General features: G+C 40.7%; 1 protein-coding gene across 9 annotated transcripts in view; it reads right to left on the bottom strand.

The window, feature by feature from the left end:
- The window catches only part of ppfibp2b (PPFIA binding protein 2b), a 147,020-nt gene that overhangs the window by 17,192 nt on the left and 116,089 nt on the right, over positions 1-13,739 (bottom strand). For 6 of the 9 annotated variants that reach the window (XM_050072203.1, XM_050072206.1, XM_050072207.1 and 3 more), the window contains 11 exons: positions 11,691-11,856; positions 9,414-9,446; positions 6,877-6,909; positions 5,283-5,418; positions 5,013-5,132; positions 3,976-4,126; positions 3,448-3,559; positions 3,254-3,342; positions 2,884-3,006; positions 1,717-1,842; positions 1,444-1,632 (listed from right to left, as the gene is read on the bottom strand). In XM_050072203.1, the coding sequence (XP_049928160.1) occupies positions 1,444-1,632; positions 1,717-1,842; positions 2,884-3,006; positions 3,254-3,342; positions 3,448-3,559; positions 3,976-4,126; positions 5,013-5,132; positions 5,283-5,418; positions 6,877-6,909; positions 9,414-9,446; positions 11,691-11,856 (1,278 nt within the window). Of the gene's footprint in view, positions 1-1,443; positions 1,633-1,716; positions 1,843-2,883; positions 3,007-3,253; positions 3,343-3,447; positions 3,560-3,975; positions 4,127-5,012; positions 5,133-5,282; positions 5,419-6,876; positions 6,910-9,413; positions 9,447-11,690; positions 11,857-12,686; positions 12,729-13,739 lie in introns of all 9 variants that reach the window. The other 3 variants (XM_050072211.1, XM_050072204.1, XM_050072205.1) reach the window with 3 other exon arrangements.

Raw genomic sequence — 13,739 nt, 5'->3', positions numbered from 1 at the left:
GTGTGTATTTGTATGCAAGCGGGTCTGCTGCGGTCTGCTGACAGTCCAAAATGGCGGCGGTAGGATGAAACCATGGGCGAGTCTGTTGCTATGGGGCGTTCTATTGAGCTTCGCCTCTTGGTATCCATGCTCTTTGACCAAATCTCATTACGCTCAGGCGGAACTGATCATTACGCTCAGGCGGAACTGATCATTACGCTCAGACGGAACAAGTGCCGAATTACGACCCCGATCACAGGACTCTTGCGGGGTTATGAGCTACGAACTCCCGCTGATTAGCTGAACATGTATCGATCTTTTTTGTGAAGTAAAGATCGTGTAGTCCCCAGATGTCGGAGCGGAAATCAGTTTCTGTGAGACTTTTTCTGATTCACCTTACGGCCTACTATGCTTAAGGATTTAAAAAAAATCTCTTTTTAGGGTGATGAGGTCATAAAACATGATGACAGACTTTCAAAGCTTCATTTGAAAACCTCAATAAAAGCTTTGATTGTAAAAAAAAAAAAAAAAGACAATGGGTACAGCCCTATTACACTATCAATGCACATACCACATATACTGTCTGTGTGTAAACATGTATAGATATATATGTATATGTTACAGGTTAGATATTAACATAGTTGTGAGATATGATTGTATAAATAATTAAAATTTCAATGGAAGAGGAATATAAGCGACAATCTGTACTATGTTAAGAGAAAAAGAAATTTCAAGTTTATATATCTGAGATACAGCACTCTTGACATACAAGGTGTGTGTTACTGGCAGGTGAAAGGAGCTCTTTTGTTCTGTGCTTTCTAAACATCACATCTGTATGCAGGGTTTTCTTCTATCCACACTTAAGTGTTGCATTCAGTACATGTGAGGAATAAGTGATCCCAGGCCCCACTGGCTTTTAGAGATGTGTCCTCTAAGCTTGCTCCTGCTGACTAAAGCCACTGTGATATTATCACAAAGAACTAAAGGATGCCACTTGGTAGCTGGTTGGTCCTCAGGAAGGAAATCCACACACACACAAATAAATCTATTTTTGTGGGGGTTTTTTTAGTGCCCACAGAAATGCTTGAAATATTTAAGATCTAAATGTCCAAGGTCGTGAATTGGTCAAAAGTATTGTGTTTTAGGATGGATTATTCCTCCAGTTTTTTCTCAGCAGAGTGCAGAGGGACTTAGAGCTGAGGCTGTGGCTGATGGCTGGGTCTTAAAGCTGTGAGGAGGAGCAGTGCAGTTGCGGGTTTACTCTGCTCTCACAGGCTTAAAAACACTGAAGGGCTCAGAGCTTAAAGTGAGCTGACACACCAAGGTTTCACCTCGGATTAAGGTGCTTTCTCTCACACATGCAGGAAAAGAGGCGTGTGTTCTCTTCATGCAGCATTGTTGCCTCTGAGTACTTCCTCTTCTACTTCAAGCTTTATAATGGTGCCTGTACTTGTGTTATCTTACCTTAACTTTAGCTGTGATGTTAAGTGGGGAGTACCCTGCTGCCTCGGTGTACTCCCTCTTCTCCTGATGAGCTTGTGCTCCCACCAGGTTGTTGAAGTTGGTGGTTAGGTGGCGTCTCAGCAGTGTTTTCTGAGGAGGAATGTTCAGCAGCATGGCCAGCGTGTCTGAGTTAAACCGAGGTTCCAGCATCTACGAGAGGAGAAACACATTTAAGATGTTTTCTGTAGCATTTTGTTTTTCTGTCTCATGAACTGTGTAATTAGATGCACTCACCACCAGCCCTCCGTGTACGCCGCTGCCTCTCAGGTTTGGTGCGTACTCTGCCAGATCCACCGATCTCAGCCACTCCATGACTCGGTGGTTGGACCACTGGACCACCTCACTGGGAGCAAACTGGCTCTGAAACATGTGAGTGTTATTATCTAATTAGACTTTAAATCACACATTTCACCCATTTTTCAAACCATGCAAATGTTTTCATAATGGTCTACTATGCAGGATTTTCCTAAAAAACAATGTACTCTTAAAAACTTAATTAGCAAGAATTTATAAATATATGTTTACAGTACTGTTCACAGTCAAACATCTTGATGCACTGTAGGCTCAATTTTTGATAAATCAAAAATCTGTGAGGACATTTTTTGGAGGACGGTCTGACGATGCTCTGTAGCAAGTTTGGTGTCAACTGAGCAAAAATTGTGGGAGGAGATAGGTTTAAGAAGTTGTGTCAACTGAGCAAAAATTGTGGGAGGAGATAGGTTTAAGAAGTTTTACAGTTTTTTGAAAAAAAACAGTGATGAACTTCATAATTTTTAATAGGTTTAAAGGTACAAAAGTTTCTTCAGTATTGGGGCTACAGTTTGGTGAAAGTTGCAAATCTGTAGCACATATGGTCGATTTGTTGTGAATTTTCAAAGTTTTAAACTTTAGACACTTGCTGTAGCGCCACCATCAGGACTATTGGCTTGTGTTTGCAGATGAGCAAATCTGGCATGGGACTGGACCTTTGTGCAAAGTTTGGTGATTTTTCACGCATGGGAAGTAGGAGTTTGCTCAGTTATGTGGCGCACAGATCCTGAACACTGCTCTTTTAAACCAGTGATACTCAATTTACATGTACAGCCCAACAGGGTGCTGGGTTGCTGGCTGAACATTTTGCAATTCATAATGAAAACAAATTAAATCCCACTGGGATTTTTTTGTACTTTGAATATAAATCAGGTCCTAGAGCGCATAAAAAATACATTAAAATAGACCTTGTTTATAAAAAAAATAAATGAATAAATAAATTAAAGTGCCAGGGGAGGATTCCCTGGACCTTCATAACAGAGGTCCAGGCTAAGCCTGAATGTCCTCAAATCCCAGAAACGCCCCCTGGCAGAGCAAGTTAAGTATATCTGTTTTATCATTATGGTCACACAAACACACACATCTACTTACCTCATTGCTAGGCCTGCGTTTGAGGCAGTTGGGGTTGAACTTGTTGACATGAAGAACATGAATGGCGCACTTAATGCTGAGGTGATGCAGCTGGCTGGTTACTTTAAGGAATAACAAGTCGTTCTGAGATGGATAGAAGATGGAGAGATGAGCACAATTACAACAAGGGAAAGAGAGGGTGAGCATCTGGTCTTCGCATTCATGGTTCTAGTGTGTCGATTATAATCCGGACCAAGAAAAAACAAATGCTTTAAATAATCCAAAAAATAACACACACTCCCAGATTTTACTTCTCTAGAATACCATGAACCCAGCTTTAACTTTACAGTAGTGTGCCGCTTAGCCTTCACATCATTAGAAACAAACTCACCACAGTGAGGTACTGCAGCATCTGCCCATCCACTCTTCCTTCATTAAACTGGTCTTTGTACTGAGGAAGTCCGATGTCATCAAGCCAACCTTTGGAACATAAAATATCAGTGTTAATGTAAGGAATGTAAGGGAGCTTCAGAATGAGCTTCTCTGAGTGAGTGTTTGATATCAGTGTGTGGTTTGAGTGCGTACGAGTGACCCAGATGTAATCGAGCTCTGCAGACTTCTCAGGCTGCTTGCTGCTGATCGTCTTGATGGCTAACTGCAGCTTCTTCCTGTGGAGCGGATTCTTCATTGCTAGATCCTGGAGACACAGTGAGAGAAATAACTTACTTCATCTTGTCACTGTTACTTCAATCTTACAGATGACTTTACAGAAAGAGAGGATATACTGTACCACCATTAGAGTGAACAATCTAATTAAAATAATCGTGATGAGAGAGACAGAGAGGTTCGGGGGGTCTGAGGTGGACAATGTGACAGTGTTGAAGGCGAAACTAACAGGCAGGTTGAAAAGCAGAGACAGGCATTGCTAAATGCCAAATAGACCGACAGACAGCAACAATTATGAGACAGGTAGAACTGACAAATATTTGACAGGCTGAATGGAAGATTATTTTGTCAGGTAAACCCACTGAACCAGACAGATGGCTCAGAGGCACCATTTTATCAAACATGTTCTATATAGAGTAGTAGGTGTGTGTGTGTGTCTGTGTGTACCTTCTCCAAGTCTTGTGGGGTGGCAGACAGTAGCGTATCACCATTGGAGACCCACTGACAAGCCAGGATGCCGTACTGACCGAGTCCAATTTCCTCGAGCCAGTCACACACCTGCTCTGTGCTCCACTTACTAAAAGGCATCTTCAGGTCTCTGACATGGAGAAGAAAAGAATAAAGATTAACATTGAACACAGAAACCTGTTTGAAATGAGACTCATGGAGCTGGAACCACAAACAGTTTTACAGTGATGGGCTTCAGCAAATTTGAGAGGTGTGTGATATTTTGTGATACAAAGAGGACCACAGTGAAGTCTTGGTATATTTCAGCTCCTTTACTTGATGTGTTATTCTTTGCCATACTAACTTATAACACACAACTTTACTACCGGGAAAAAACCTCCACCAATTAATCCATGCTCTACTTTATAAATGCAGTAGTGCAGAGTCCAGCATGTCTTCATGTATGTCTGTTGTGGAAGTTTGCCATAACGTTACTCACTTCTAACACAAATAATGTTACAGCAAAACAACTCCACTAATCAAGTCCATGAAAATATGAAAATCCCTTTGCTGATATGTGAAACTTCAGTGAGATGGGAATCCATCACATTTAGGATTGTGTTTGGTTCTGTTGCTGTAAAGCAGTTGAGAGTGCCCATTGAATATCTGCAGTATTTCTCCATTTTAAATTGAAACAAACTGAATCAAACCTGGAGGAAAGAAATTGAGTGACAGTAGACGTCATAAAAAGAATAATGTAAACTTTGTTTTTGAACTCAAAGGCTTGGTCCAAGTAGGAAGACAGTACAATGTATGTAACAGTACCATTTTGCCAAATGACCCAAACCAGTAAACAGTAGTCTACCAGTGCTCCATTACAATCTTATTATAATCAGAGATATGAGATATAACCTGTGGTGTGAATTTTAATGGTTATGCAGGCTATTCAGCTGCGATCGGAAACTGACAACCACAGTATCTTCAGTACAGAGTCTCTTCCTCTGGCAGTACATGGAGGTATAATTGTGTATTTATACCGTGTGTTCCCTGAACGGGCCAATCTCGGTCCAGCTGTGGCTCTGAATCCTCCCCTCTTGAACTCTCCTAGTTCGGGGTCATGAACCTGGGCAGGACTACCTGACTGACTGCGACGGATCCTGGGGACAACGCAATGCGGTGAGTGTGACAAGGAAAAATGGAAAAAGGAAAACAGACCGAGATACTGTGGCTGCATAAAAGTAAACAGCAGAGGATTTTGTTAATACTGTACTGTATTTGCACATATACAGTATATCTTTAAAACTTACTTCCCCCAGAGTTTCTTGATGCCTCTGTGAGTCTTCCTGTTCTCTGGTGAGACAGGGGACTGCTGTCCAGAGTCCACTCCAGAGGACAGTGGGGACTGGTCTGACAGAACACACTCCTCGAGCTTCTCCGGATGCCCTGCAAAACAAAAATACAAGAATTAAATAACAGTAATTTCATTTATTTAGCCATAGGAGACCTGCGGGAGACCCATGGAGACCATGGTCATACATACAATAATTTTAAAATTGCATCGAATTCATTTAACAAATCTTGAACTTGCCTAAAGAGACTGAAAGGCATTTAACCTGCTGGTTTCTTGAAACCCATTCCAGGCTCTACGTGCACAGTGATTAAAAGCAGTTTTTTTCAGTTTGGTTTTGACTTTAGGAACTTCATGAGCTAGCAAATCCTGAGATCTTGTCTGGTACTGATTACAACTCCTTGTAATAAGAGATGCAGGGTAATTAGGTAGCTTCTGTAAGATGGCTTTATAACCATACAGGAGCAAATGCTGTGTTCTCCTAGCAGTCAGGGGTGGCCAGTCCACTGCGTGATAAAGATTCCAATGATGCACTGTAAAATGATCACCAGTAATGAAACACATTTCTGAGTCACAAACGAGCTGTTTCAAGGGAGGTAGCGGCAGTGTGCATATAGATAGTGTCATCATGGTCAAGTACTGACAGGGAAGTAGTTTTTTTTTCTCGAAAAACATGTATATCAAAAAAGAACCGGAATTTCACTGGAATTTAAGCTCTTGAAGTGAGCGCTGGATCGAGTCAAAAGTTGTCTGCAAAATAGACACAATCCTCCAGAAAGAAATACAGCACAATATCATCTGTATAAAAAAGCACCTACAGACATTTTCAACAGAGACAACATAACTAATATACAAGGTGAAAAAAATAACTGACACTGCCTTTCAGCAAAGTAAAGAGAAATTTGATGGAACATAATGGAGCATTTAGCAGCTAAAGAGGTGGTGGAGACCTAAAACAGAGCAAAAATTACTAATATTGGATTTACATTCATCGGGTGGACACAAAGACAATTCTAAATGGATGCAAATATCCATATCAATATAACATTTCCATATCTGATGGATATGGAAATGGGAAACTGTTTGCTAACGTGTTAGCCAGAGCAACATTGTTAGCTTGTTTTGCTGGGGCCAAGTTTCCAAAAATTAATCAACTGATGAAGCTTTAATAGTTGCCCATGAGTACCAGAGTATCAGATCAGTAGTTGTAAATGAAAAATGGCACCAATAATGTTTGTTTGAGCTGTCCCAGCTTAAAAATTGCATACCAATGCAACAAACGTGCTACAACTGGTAATCGTTTCTTATCACTCACAACGTGATGGAAATCATACAGAAACTACAGGCAGTCATTCTAAATTCATACATTCAAGATTTGTTTTGGACACTTGGTGTTTTCCATGAAGCCTTAACGATTCTTCTTCTATGCTATATACACTTGCACTACAAAGAAGTACATTTCACCCTGGGCATATTATTTATCACTCATGTCATGCTGACCGATCTCAACAGGATGTTAACAGAGTTACACACTGTTGAGATGAAATACCCACCAACATCATAGAGGTCATGTTTTCCGGGAGATCCTGAGGCAGAGGAGGTTATCAAAGTGAGAAGAAAGCAGGCAGAAATAAAGCAGAAGCAAGGATTAGTCACACCCTCTTTATCTCCAAAATAAAAGCTGTATATGTGTTAAGTGTGTACATAAAGAAGCAACATGCTAATCTACGAGCCTCAGGCAGGTACCAAACTGGGCCAGGAACTCAGACAAGATTAAGTCTGCTTGTTTACATGAAACTCATATTTTTCCGACAGATACTGAGAGTGTGGGCGGCTCTTTGTTAGCCCTGAAGCTGCTCAGTGTCCAAGCCGTAAGTAAGAGCTCACCTGGGATGACAGGATGACCTAAAGAGGAATGAGGTCATCCCACACTCATTTTCTTTCTTCATTCTTAAAGGGACAATTCACCCCAAATCAAAAATACATATTTTTCTTCTTACCCGTAGCGCTACTTATCAATCTAGATTGTTTTGTGTGAGTTAGAGTGTTGGGAGATATCGGCCGTAGAGATGTCTGCCTTCTCTCTAATAAAATTGAAGTAGATGACACTCAGCTTGAGGTGCTCAAAGCGCCAAAAATTGCATTTAATTGCATTTGAAAAACTCAACAAAAGTCTCTTTGCATACATCATGACCTGGTTATTCAAGATAATCCACAGACCTTGTTGTGAGCAGTTTCATGTAGGAACTGTTTTCTTTCTACCGGACTACTCCTGCCAAACGAATCACTGCACAGAAGGAAGCGTGCATCTACACATGGATGACAGGCTTGTGCTCCTGACAGTGTGAGTTGTAAACATTAATGGTGTCCTCCTCAGCTGAGCTGTAACATTAGTTAGCTCAATGGTGTTGGTAAGTTAGCTGTAGATGCACACTTCCTTCTACATGGTGATACAGTCCGCAGGTGTAATCTAGTGGAACAAGTTTTCATTCTAGGTTGTCAAATACTGACACTATGTCAGACCCCATGGCATCACGTAGCAACGCACAGGGCACTCTTCGGTGTCTCTATATGATGCACCCTTTGTGTCTCTATGTGATGCATAGCTGGCTGTCTTCTAGGTGAGACACGTCTTAACACATGATTAACATTGCAAAATGGCAGTGGTTATGATGAGGCAACAAAACTACTTGGTTAGGTTTTGAAAAAGCATTATATTTTGTGAGTAACATAGGTATGTGATACACAGATGTTAGTTACGCAAAATTACCTTAAAGTACAGATTTTTGGTTTCACATGGGACACAAACAGCTGTTTCCTGGGTGAAAGTCTACTTTTGTTTGACCCATCTACCTGTCCTTCTTTCCACCCTACATGGACTCCTCGCTCTTTCCACTACATCAGCTGCTCTGGGTGTCAAATATTACCGTGGATGGGTTTACATTAAAATTAAAAAGCCTGGCATATCTCATAGAGATGCCGAAGGAGGTCTTCAGCCTCAGTATCAAATGTTAAGAGTGTGACTAAGCAGCGCAATTTGAAAACCTGGGAATGAGAACCAGCTGATGAAACTGCTCACAACAAGGTCCTTGGATTATTTTTAATAACCAGGATATGATTTCTGTGAAGAGACATTGCTGTTGAGTTTTTTAAATGTATTTTTGGTGCTTAAAGAAACGCAAGCTGAGTGCCATCTAGTTCCATTTTACTGGAGAGAAGGCAGACATCTCTATGGCAAATACCTCCAAGACTCTGCAACTCACACCAAAACAATGCAGATTGATAAATAGCACTACACGTAAGAGGAGAAATATTTATTTTTGATTTTGGGTTGAACTGTCCCTTTAACCTGAATCATCCCTCTCAGAAACCTGACCAGAGGCTACCTCCTCGAGGAGTTTAACCAAGGTGGTGCTAAAACAAATTGCCAACTCATCATATGGTGATGTGATGGGGAGTTGTTTGATGGAACGATTCTTTTAATTCCACACCTGTTTACTTTGAGCACTTGCTCGACTTGCTCTTTCTCAGCAACATCCTGCTCCAGACTGTCAGTGAGAGCGTGCTGGGTGAGGCGGTGAGAGCAAAGGGGGATGTCAGGTTACATCTTTGTTTGTTTACTTTGGATGTCTAAGCTAGTTGAACTGCACACATCCTTAAGCTTGCACTCCTCGCCCTCTCACAGCCCTCTGATTACCCTCCTGCTTCAAGTTCTGGCTTTGTGTAGGCTGATACATGGGTGGCTGTTCGCTTATATGCCTATTAGCTTTAAGTGAGTGCGTGTGAGTCTCAGTGGATGCTGATGCGAGAGAGTTGGGCATTATCTTTGACAGCTCTCTGAGTCATGAAGGAGTCCTGATAATCCCAGGCTTTAGTGGAGCTTGATCCTGTGTGAAAACAGTTACTCAGTTACTACCCTGACTCGGCTCTGAGCTATGGCTGTCAGTCTTGTTTTGTTTATGAGATAACTGACAGGAATTTTATTTGTCAGAAAAGCTTGTTTGTATGACTTCAGAGTCAGAACAACAACATTAACCAATGACTCAGATCCCAGTGCTGACATTTGAATGTCTGTGTGAGCATACAGTACCTAAAGCCGGAGCACTGGCACTCCTGCAGCGAACTGCAGCCAGAACACAAACAGAGAAAAGAGCAATCCGACAGCAAAGCAGAAAGAAGGAGAGAGGGAGAAAGGGCACAGAGAGGGAAGCAGTTGGAGCAAAGTTAGTTGATGTTAGTTGAGCTCAAGGGTTATTAAACAGTTAGTTAACTGAAATACTTTTTTTTGCCCAGCATTAAAGGGTCCGTTCAATTACTTATTTTTCCACTTAACCCCTGGGGTATTCTTGAATTGTAAATTGGTGGTTTTGTAATTTTAATTAATCTGCCAGAGAATTTTATACAACTGAGGTGAATGGTGGTTCATTTGAGGTGCTTAAAACAGTGAAAGTGACATTTGTAAAGCAGCAGCTTTTCAGGAACAATGGGCCTCATGCATGAACATTTTTGTGTCCTTGTCTGAAACATCTCTTTTTTCTGTGAGGTTTGCTTGTACGAGTGTTCCAAGTCAATTACACCAAACTCTGTAACCCTCTGTAACTGTACAAAGTTGTCATAAATTGCTCGTTTCATCCGAGTGGCAATCTCCAGGGCTACTGGGGAAGTGCCAAAAACTGCAGTTCCTCGAATGGCCACTTGAGGCTGGCTCCAAAAGTGAGTCAGTCCTTATAGACCCCTATCTTTAAATGCTCAACTTTGCAGCAGAAATAATCATGCTTACATCCTGGTACAAAAAACGGTTTTGGTCTTTGTGACTTCATGACAACTGTATTGGGGGGTCAATATTTGTATAACTCACCCATTTATATTTTATTAAGGCTTGAAGTTATGCATAATTAAGGTAGTGTCTACCTTGTGTGGCGTCTGTTGACAGGTCGCTACCACAGCAACAACACTGGTTAAATAACGTTACCATGGCGTAACCCCACAGTCACAGAGTAGAGCTGTAACTGTCTTTATTTCAGTGTGTTTCCAGTTCATGAAAGTTAATTGTAATGTTTTGGTTGTCAAAAAACTGCCAAAATGCCAAACTTGAGGCTTCAAAATAGGAGTGTGCGAACCATTAGGTGAAGTCACAATGGCATCGTCCATTTTTTTCACACAGTCTATGGTTTCATCTTAATGAATACTGACGGTACATGTGGAGGTACCCATTGGGGAAATGTAATCAGTGTCTCCCAACTGCTTTACAGTATAAGGCTGTCTGTTCTGTTCTGTGGTGGGCTTGTTTCATTCACAAAAAGCCAAGAGTTACCCCAGAGTAAAAAGAATTTTACAGAGCAGAGCTTCAAGACCTGAACAGACTGATTAGTAGGATCAGGTGTTCCAGTCCCTACATTTCTGCACAACAATTGACTTGAGTGGGGTGGTTATTGGAGATGACCACTGGATGATGTTTCTACTATTCACACACATTTTCAGTTGTGTACCTCGATGTGACCTGAGCGTTTTGGCCTTTTGTCACATGACACCCTCAGCAGAGGCAGGCCAACCGTAGGCTGATCAGAGCTGGGTGTGTGACTCTAGATGGTCACTTGGCAGCACAGACAGCATCTCTTCTTTACAGCCACAGCCAGTGATCGCTTTGATTTCCTTTCACACACCACAACTTCTTCATTAAATCAAGACTCAGGACATTTATTACATTTTTATTTTTTTCAAAAAATCTGTTTCTATATTTAGATATTTGTTAAATTATTTTAGTTCACTATGTCGTTGTCTAGATAATTGATGTTGTGCTCACTTTATGTCTGATGTTACTGATATTCCGTTTCTTTCCTCAATCACATCCTTCCTTGTGACTTGGGAATATCACTTCCGCGCTCTTTTGTTTGATAAATACACCACATTCACTGTGATAATTTAATCCAGTGTTGGATTTCTCCAAGTGGAATAATCTTGTAACAAGAGCACCTGGTCTGAAATGAGTTGTGTAGTTTGTGCACCTTCAGTCAAAATGACTAGTCAGTCAGGGATGAAAAATGTTTTGAAGTGCGAGTAGCCAAAACAATCCCCAGAGACAATGTTGGCATTGTACGTTACTGCAAACCACAAATTTGTTACATTTGCATTATTAGGTAGTGGAATGAGATACATTTTCTTAAATAAGTCGTATGTGCCACTTAACAACAAACCTGTTTAAATGGTTCTTGCATGAGGCCCAATGTCCCAGACTTCACTATCAACACTTTTCATTAAAACCGTTTTCTTTAAAAGGCAGTAAATACTCAATATTATCTTTCTAAAGTATGGCAAGCAGATGAAATCAAACAGAGTAATTATTCTCCTGTTGATCGGAGAAACTTACTGAGAGTGTAGTCCTGGTCGTGGCTGTGGACAGGAGAGAGCTGCACAGGAGATAAATACTCTCCATCTCTGTCTCTGTCACCGTTTAGCTCAGCCCTCAGCTCGCTCTTTTTACTTTTTAGTTTCCCTGGCAGAGTCTGGTACTTGCTCAGCTCCATGTGAGGACTCTGGTGAATAGAAAAAACAAAACAGCACATTATTTTTTTAGTCTGATTCAGCACCAAATTCCAAAAAAATTACCATATTGTCTGTTCAAAGTGTGGTATCAGAAATGTACTAGCCTTTATGGGCAAGCCCTCAGAATTCACTGAATTCTAATTTAAATTTAAATGTTCTTCAGACAACTTTGATGAAGTGGACACATTTTTCTTTGTAGCTGGAAGTTATCTGCTTCTGATACTCTATGGCATTTTATTTAAGATGAGTTTTAGGTATATCACATTTCGTCTACATCTATATACAGTACTATGTTCAATCGCATCTAAATATCTTTCATAAGGTAACAGCAAAGTCATGATTTGATTTGCTCCTTTGTTGTATAACAGACTGTCCTTTACAGGGTGAATGTCTGACAATGGCTGTATCTGAGCAGGCATCTCAGTCAGTGGGGCTCTGAAGGAATAAGAGGAGAAAGGCCAACAGAGAGAAAACATCTGGGAGGCACCCATGATTGCAAGCACTTCTGACAGCCACTTCAGGTGGGTCTTGGCCTTTTATGTGTGTGTGTGTGTGTGTGTGTGTGTGTATGAACACAGTATGTTCATGTGTGTCTGTGGAGCGAAGACTGTGTGTGAATGAGCATAAAGCTGTGATCATATAGGAGACATCTTTCTTTTACTCAGAGGTTAAACTTTTCTTTTCACTGGCAACAATCAACCAACAGAAATGTATCCAGTGTGTGTGTGTGTGTGTGTGTGTGTGTGTGTGTGTGTTTATGTAGGTTAGGTGAAGGTTAGGTGAAGGTTAGGTTGTGTTAGGTCATGCAGCAGATCAGTACCTCTGCCCTTGTGTCTGATTCAACTGGCTGGATCTCTACAGCCTATAGCCAACCAAGACACAGGAGAAAGGAAAGAACACACACACACAGACGCACACATACACATACACACAAATCCAGTTAGATAAAATCAGATTAAAAGAACATCAGTGTTTATTGTTTATTTAGAAAGAACAAAGTCAAGCAGGTTATATAGTTCCACATTGAATTGACACTGTACCTACGACCTAGGCTCTGTGTAGACACGTGCCCTACCTCTGTAGTCTGACGTGCAACTCCGCAGAAATATAACTACACATTGCAGCGACATAGACCTTCTGTTTAATTATTGTAAACTGAAAACCATTTCCCTCACCAGAAGCAAAGCTTTATTTGCTTTTATTTCAAACATCAGAAACTATAAATTGTAATGACAATAAAGTCCCCACAAAATGGCATTTTAAGTCTTGTGTGTGATTTAACCTGGCTTCATATGAGAAGAGGAAACGACGGCTAACTAGGCTAGTTTAGCTCTAGGCTAGTTTATGCAATACGAAATGTCATAGACCTATGCTGATAATGTTAGCATATTGTATATATGCGGAAAACATGTTCTGTATAACACTATTGTTTCATTGGTGAACCTTGTGGGTTACAATGCAGTTGAATTTTGTAACATGACCTTTGTTAAATGTTGCTGTTGTTCCTGACTTCATATGAGTAGAGAAAAATTCCGCTAGCTACTAGGCTAATTTATGCAATGTAGAATGTTAAAGACTTATGCTAACAATGTTAGCATGTTGTATTTGTGGGAAAAACGTGTCTAGCAAAAGACAATTTTGTCTGTGACCCTTATGGGTTATAACTGGTTATCGCTATTATTGCATGTTTTATGTGCTTTAGTAGTTAGTTGAATCAATCAAACTTACAGTATCTCACATAAGTGAGTACACCCCTCCCATTTTTGCAAATATTTCATTATATCTTTTCATGGGACAACACTATAGAAATGACACTTTGATATAACTTGAAGTAGTCAGTGTACAGCTTGTATAGTAGTATAGATTTACCTCC

This window comes from Epinephelus moara, chromosome 20 (assembly GCF_006386435.1).
Source record: "Epinephelus moara isolate mb chromosome 20, YSFRI_EMoa_1.0, whole genome shotgun sequence".
Lineage (NCBI taxonomy): Eukaryota > Metazoa > Chordata > Actinopteri > Perciformes > Serranidae > Epinephelus > Epinephelus moara.
Note: the sequence above shows the minus strand (reverse complement) of the source record. Positions and strands in the feature narration are given on the sequence as shown.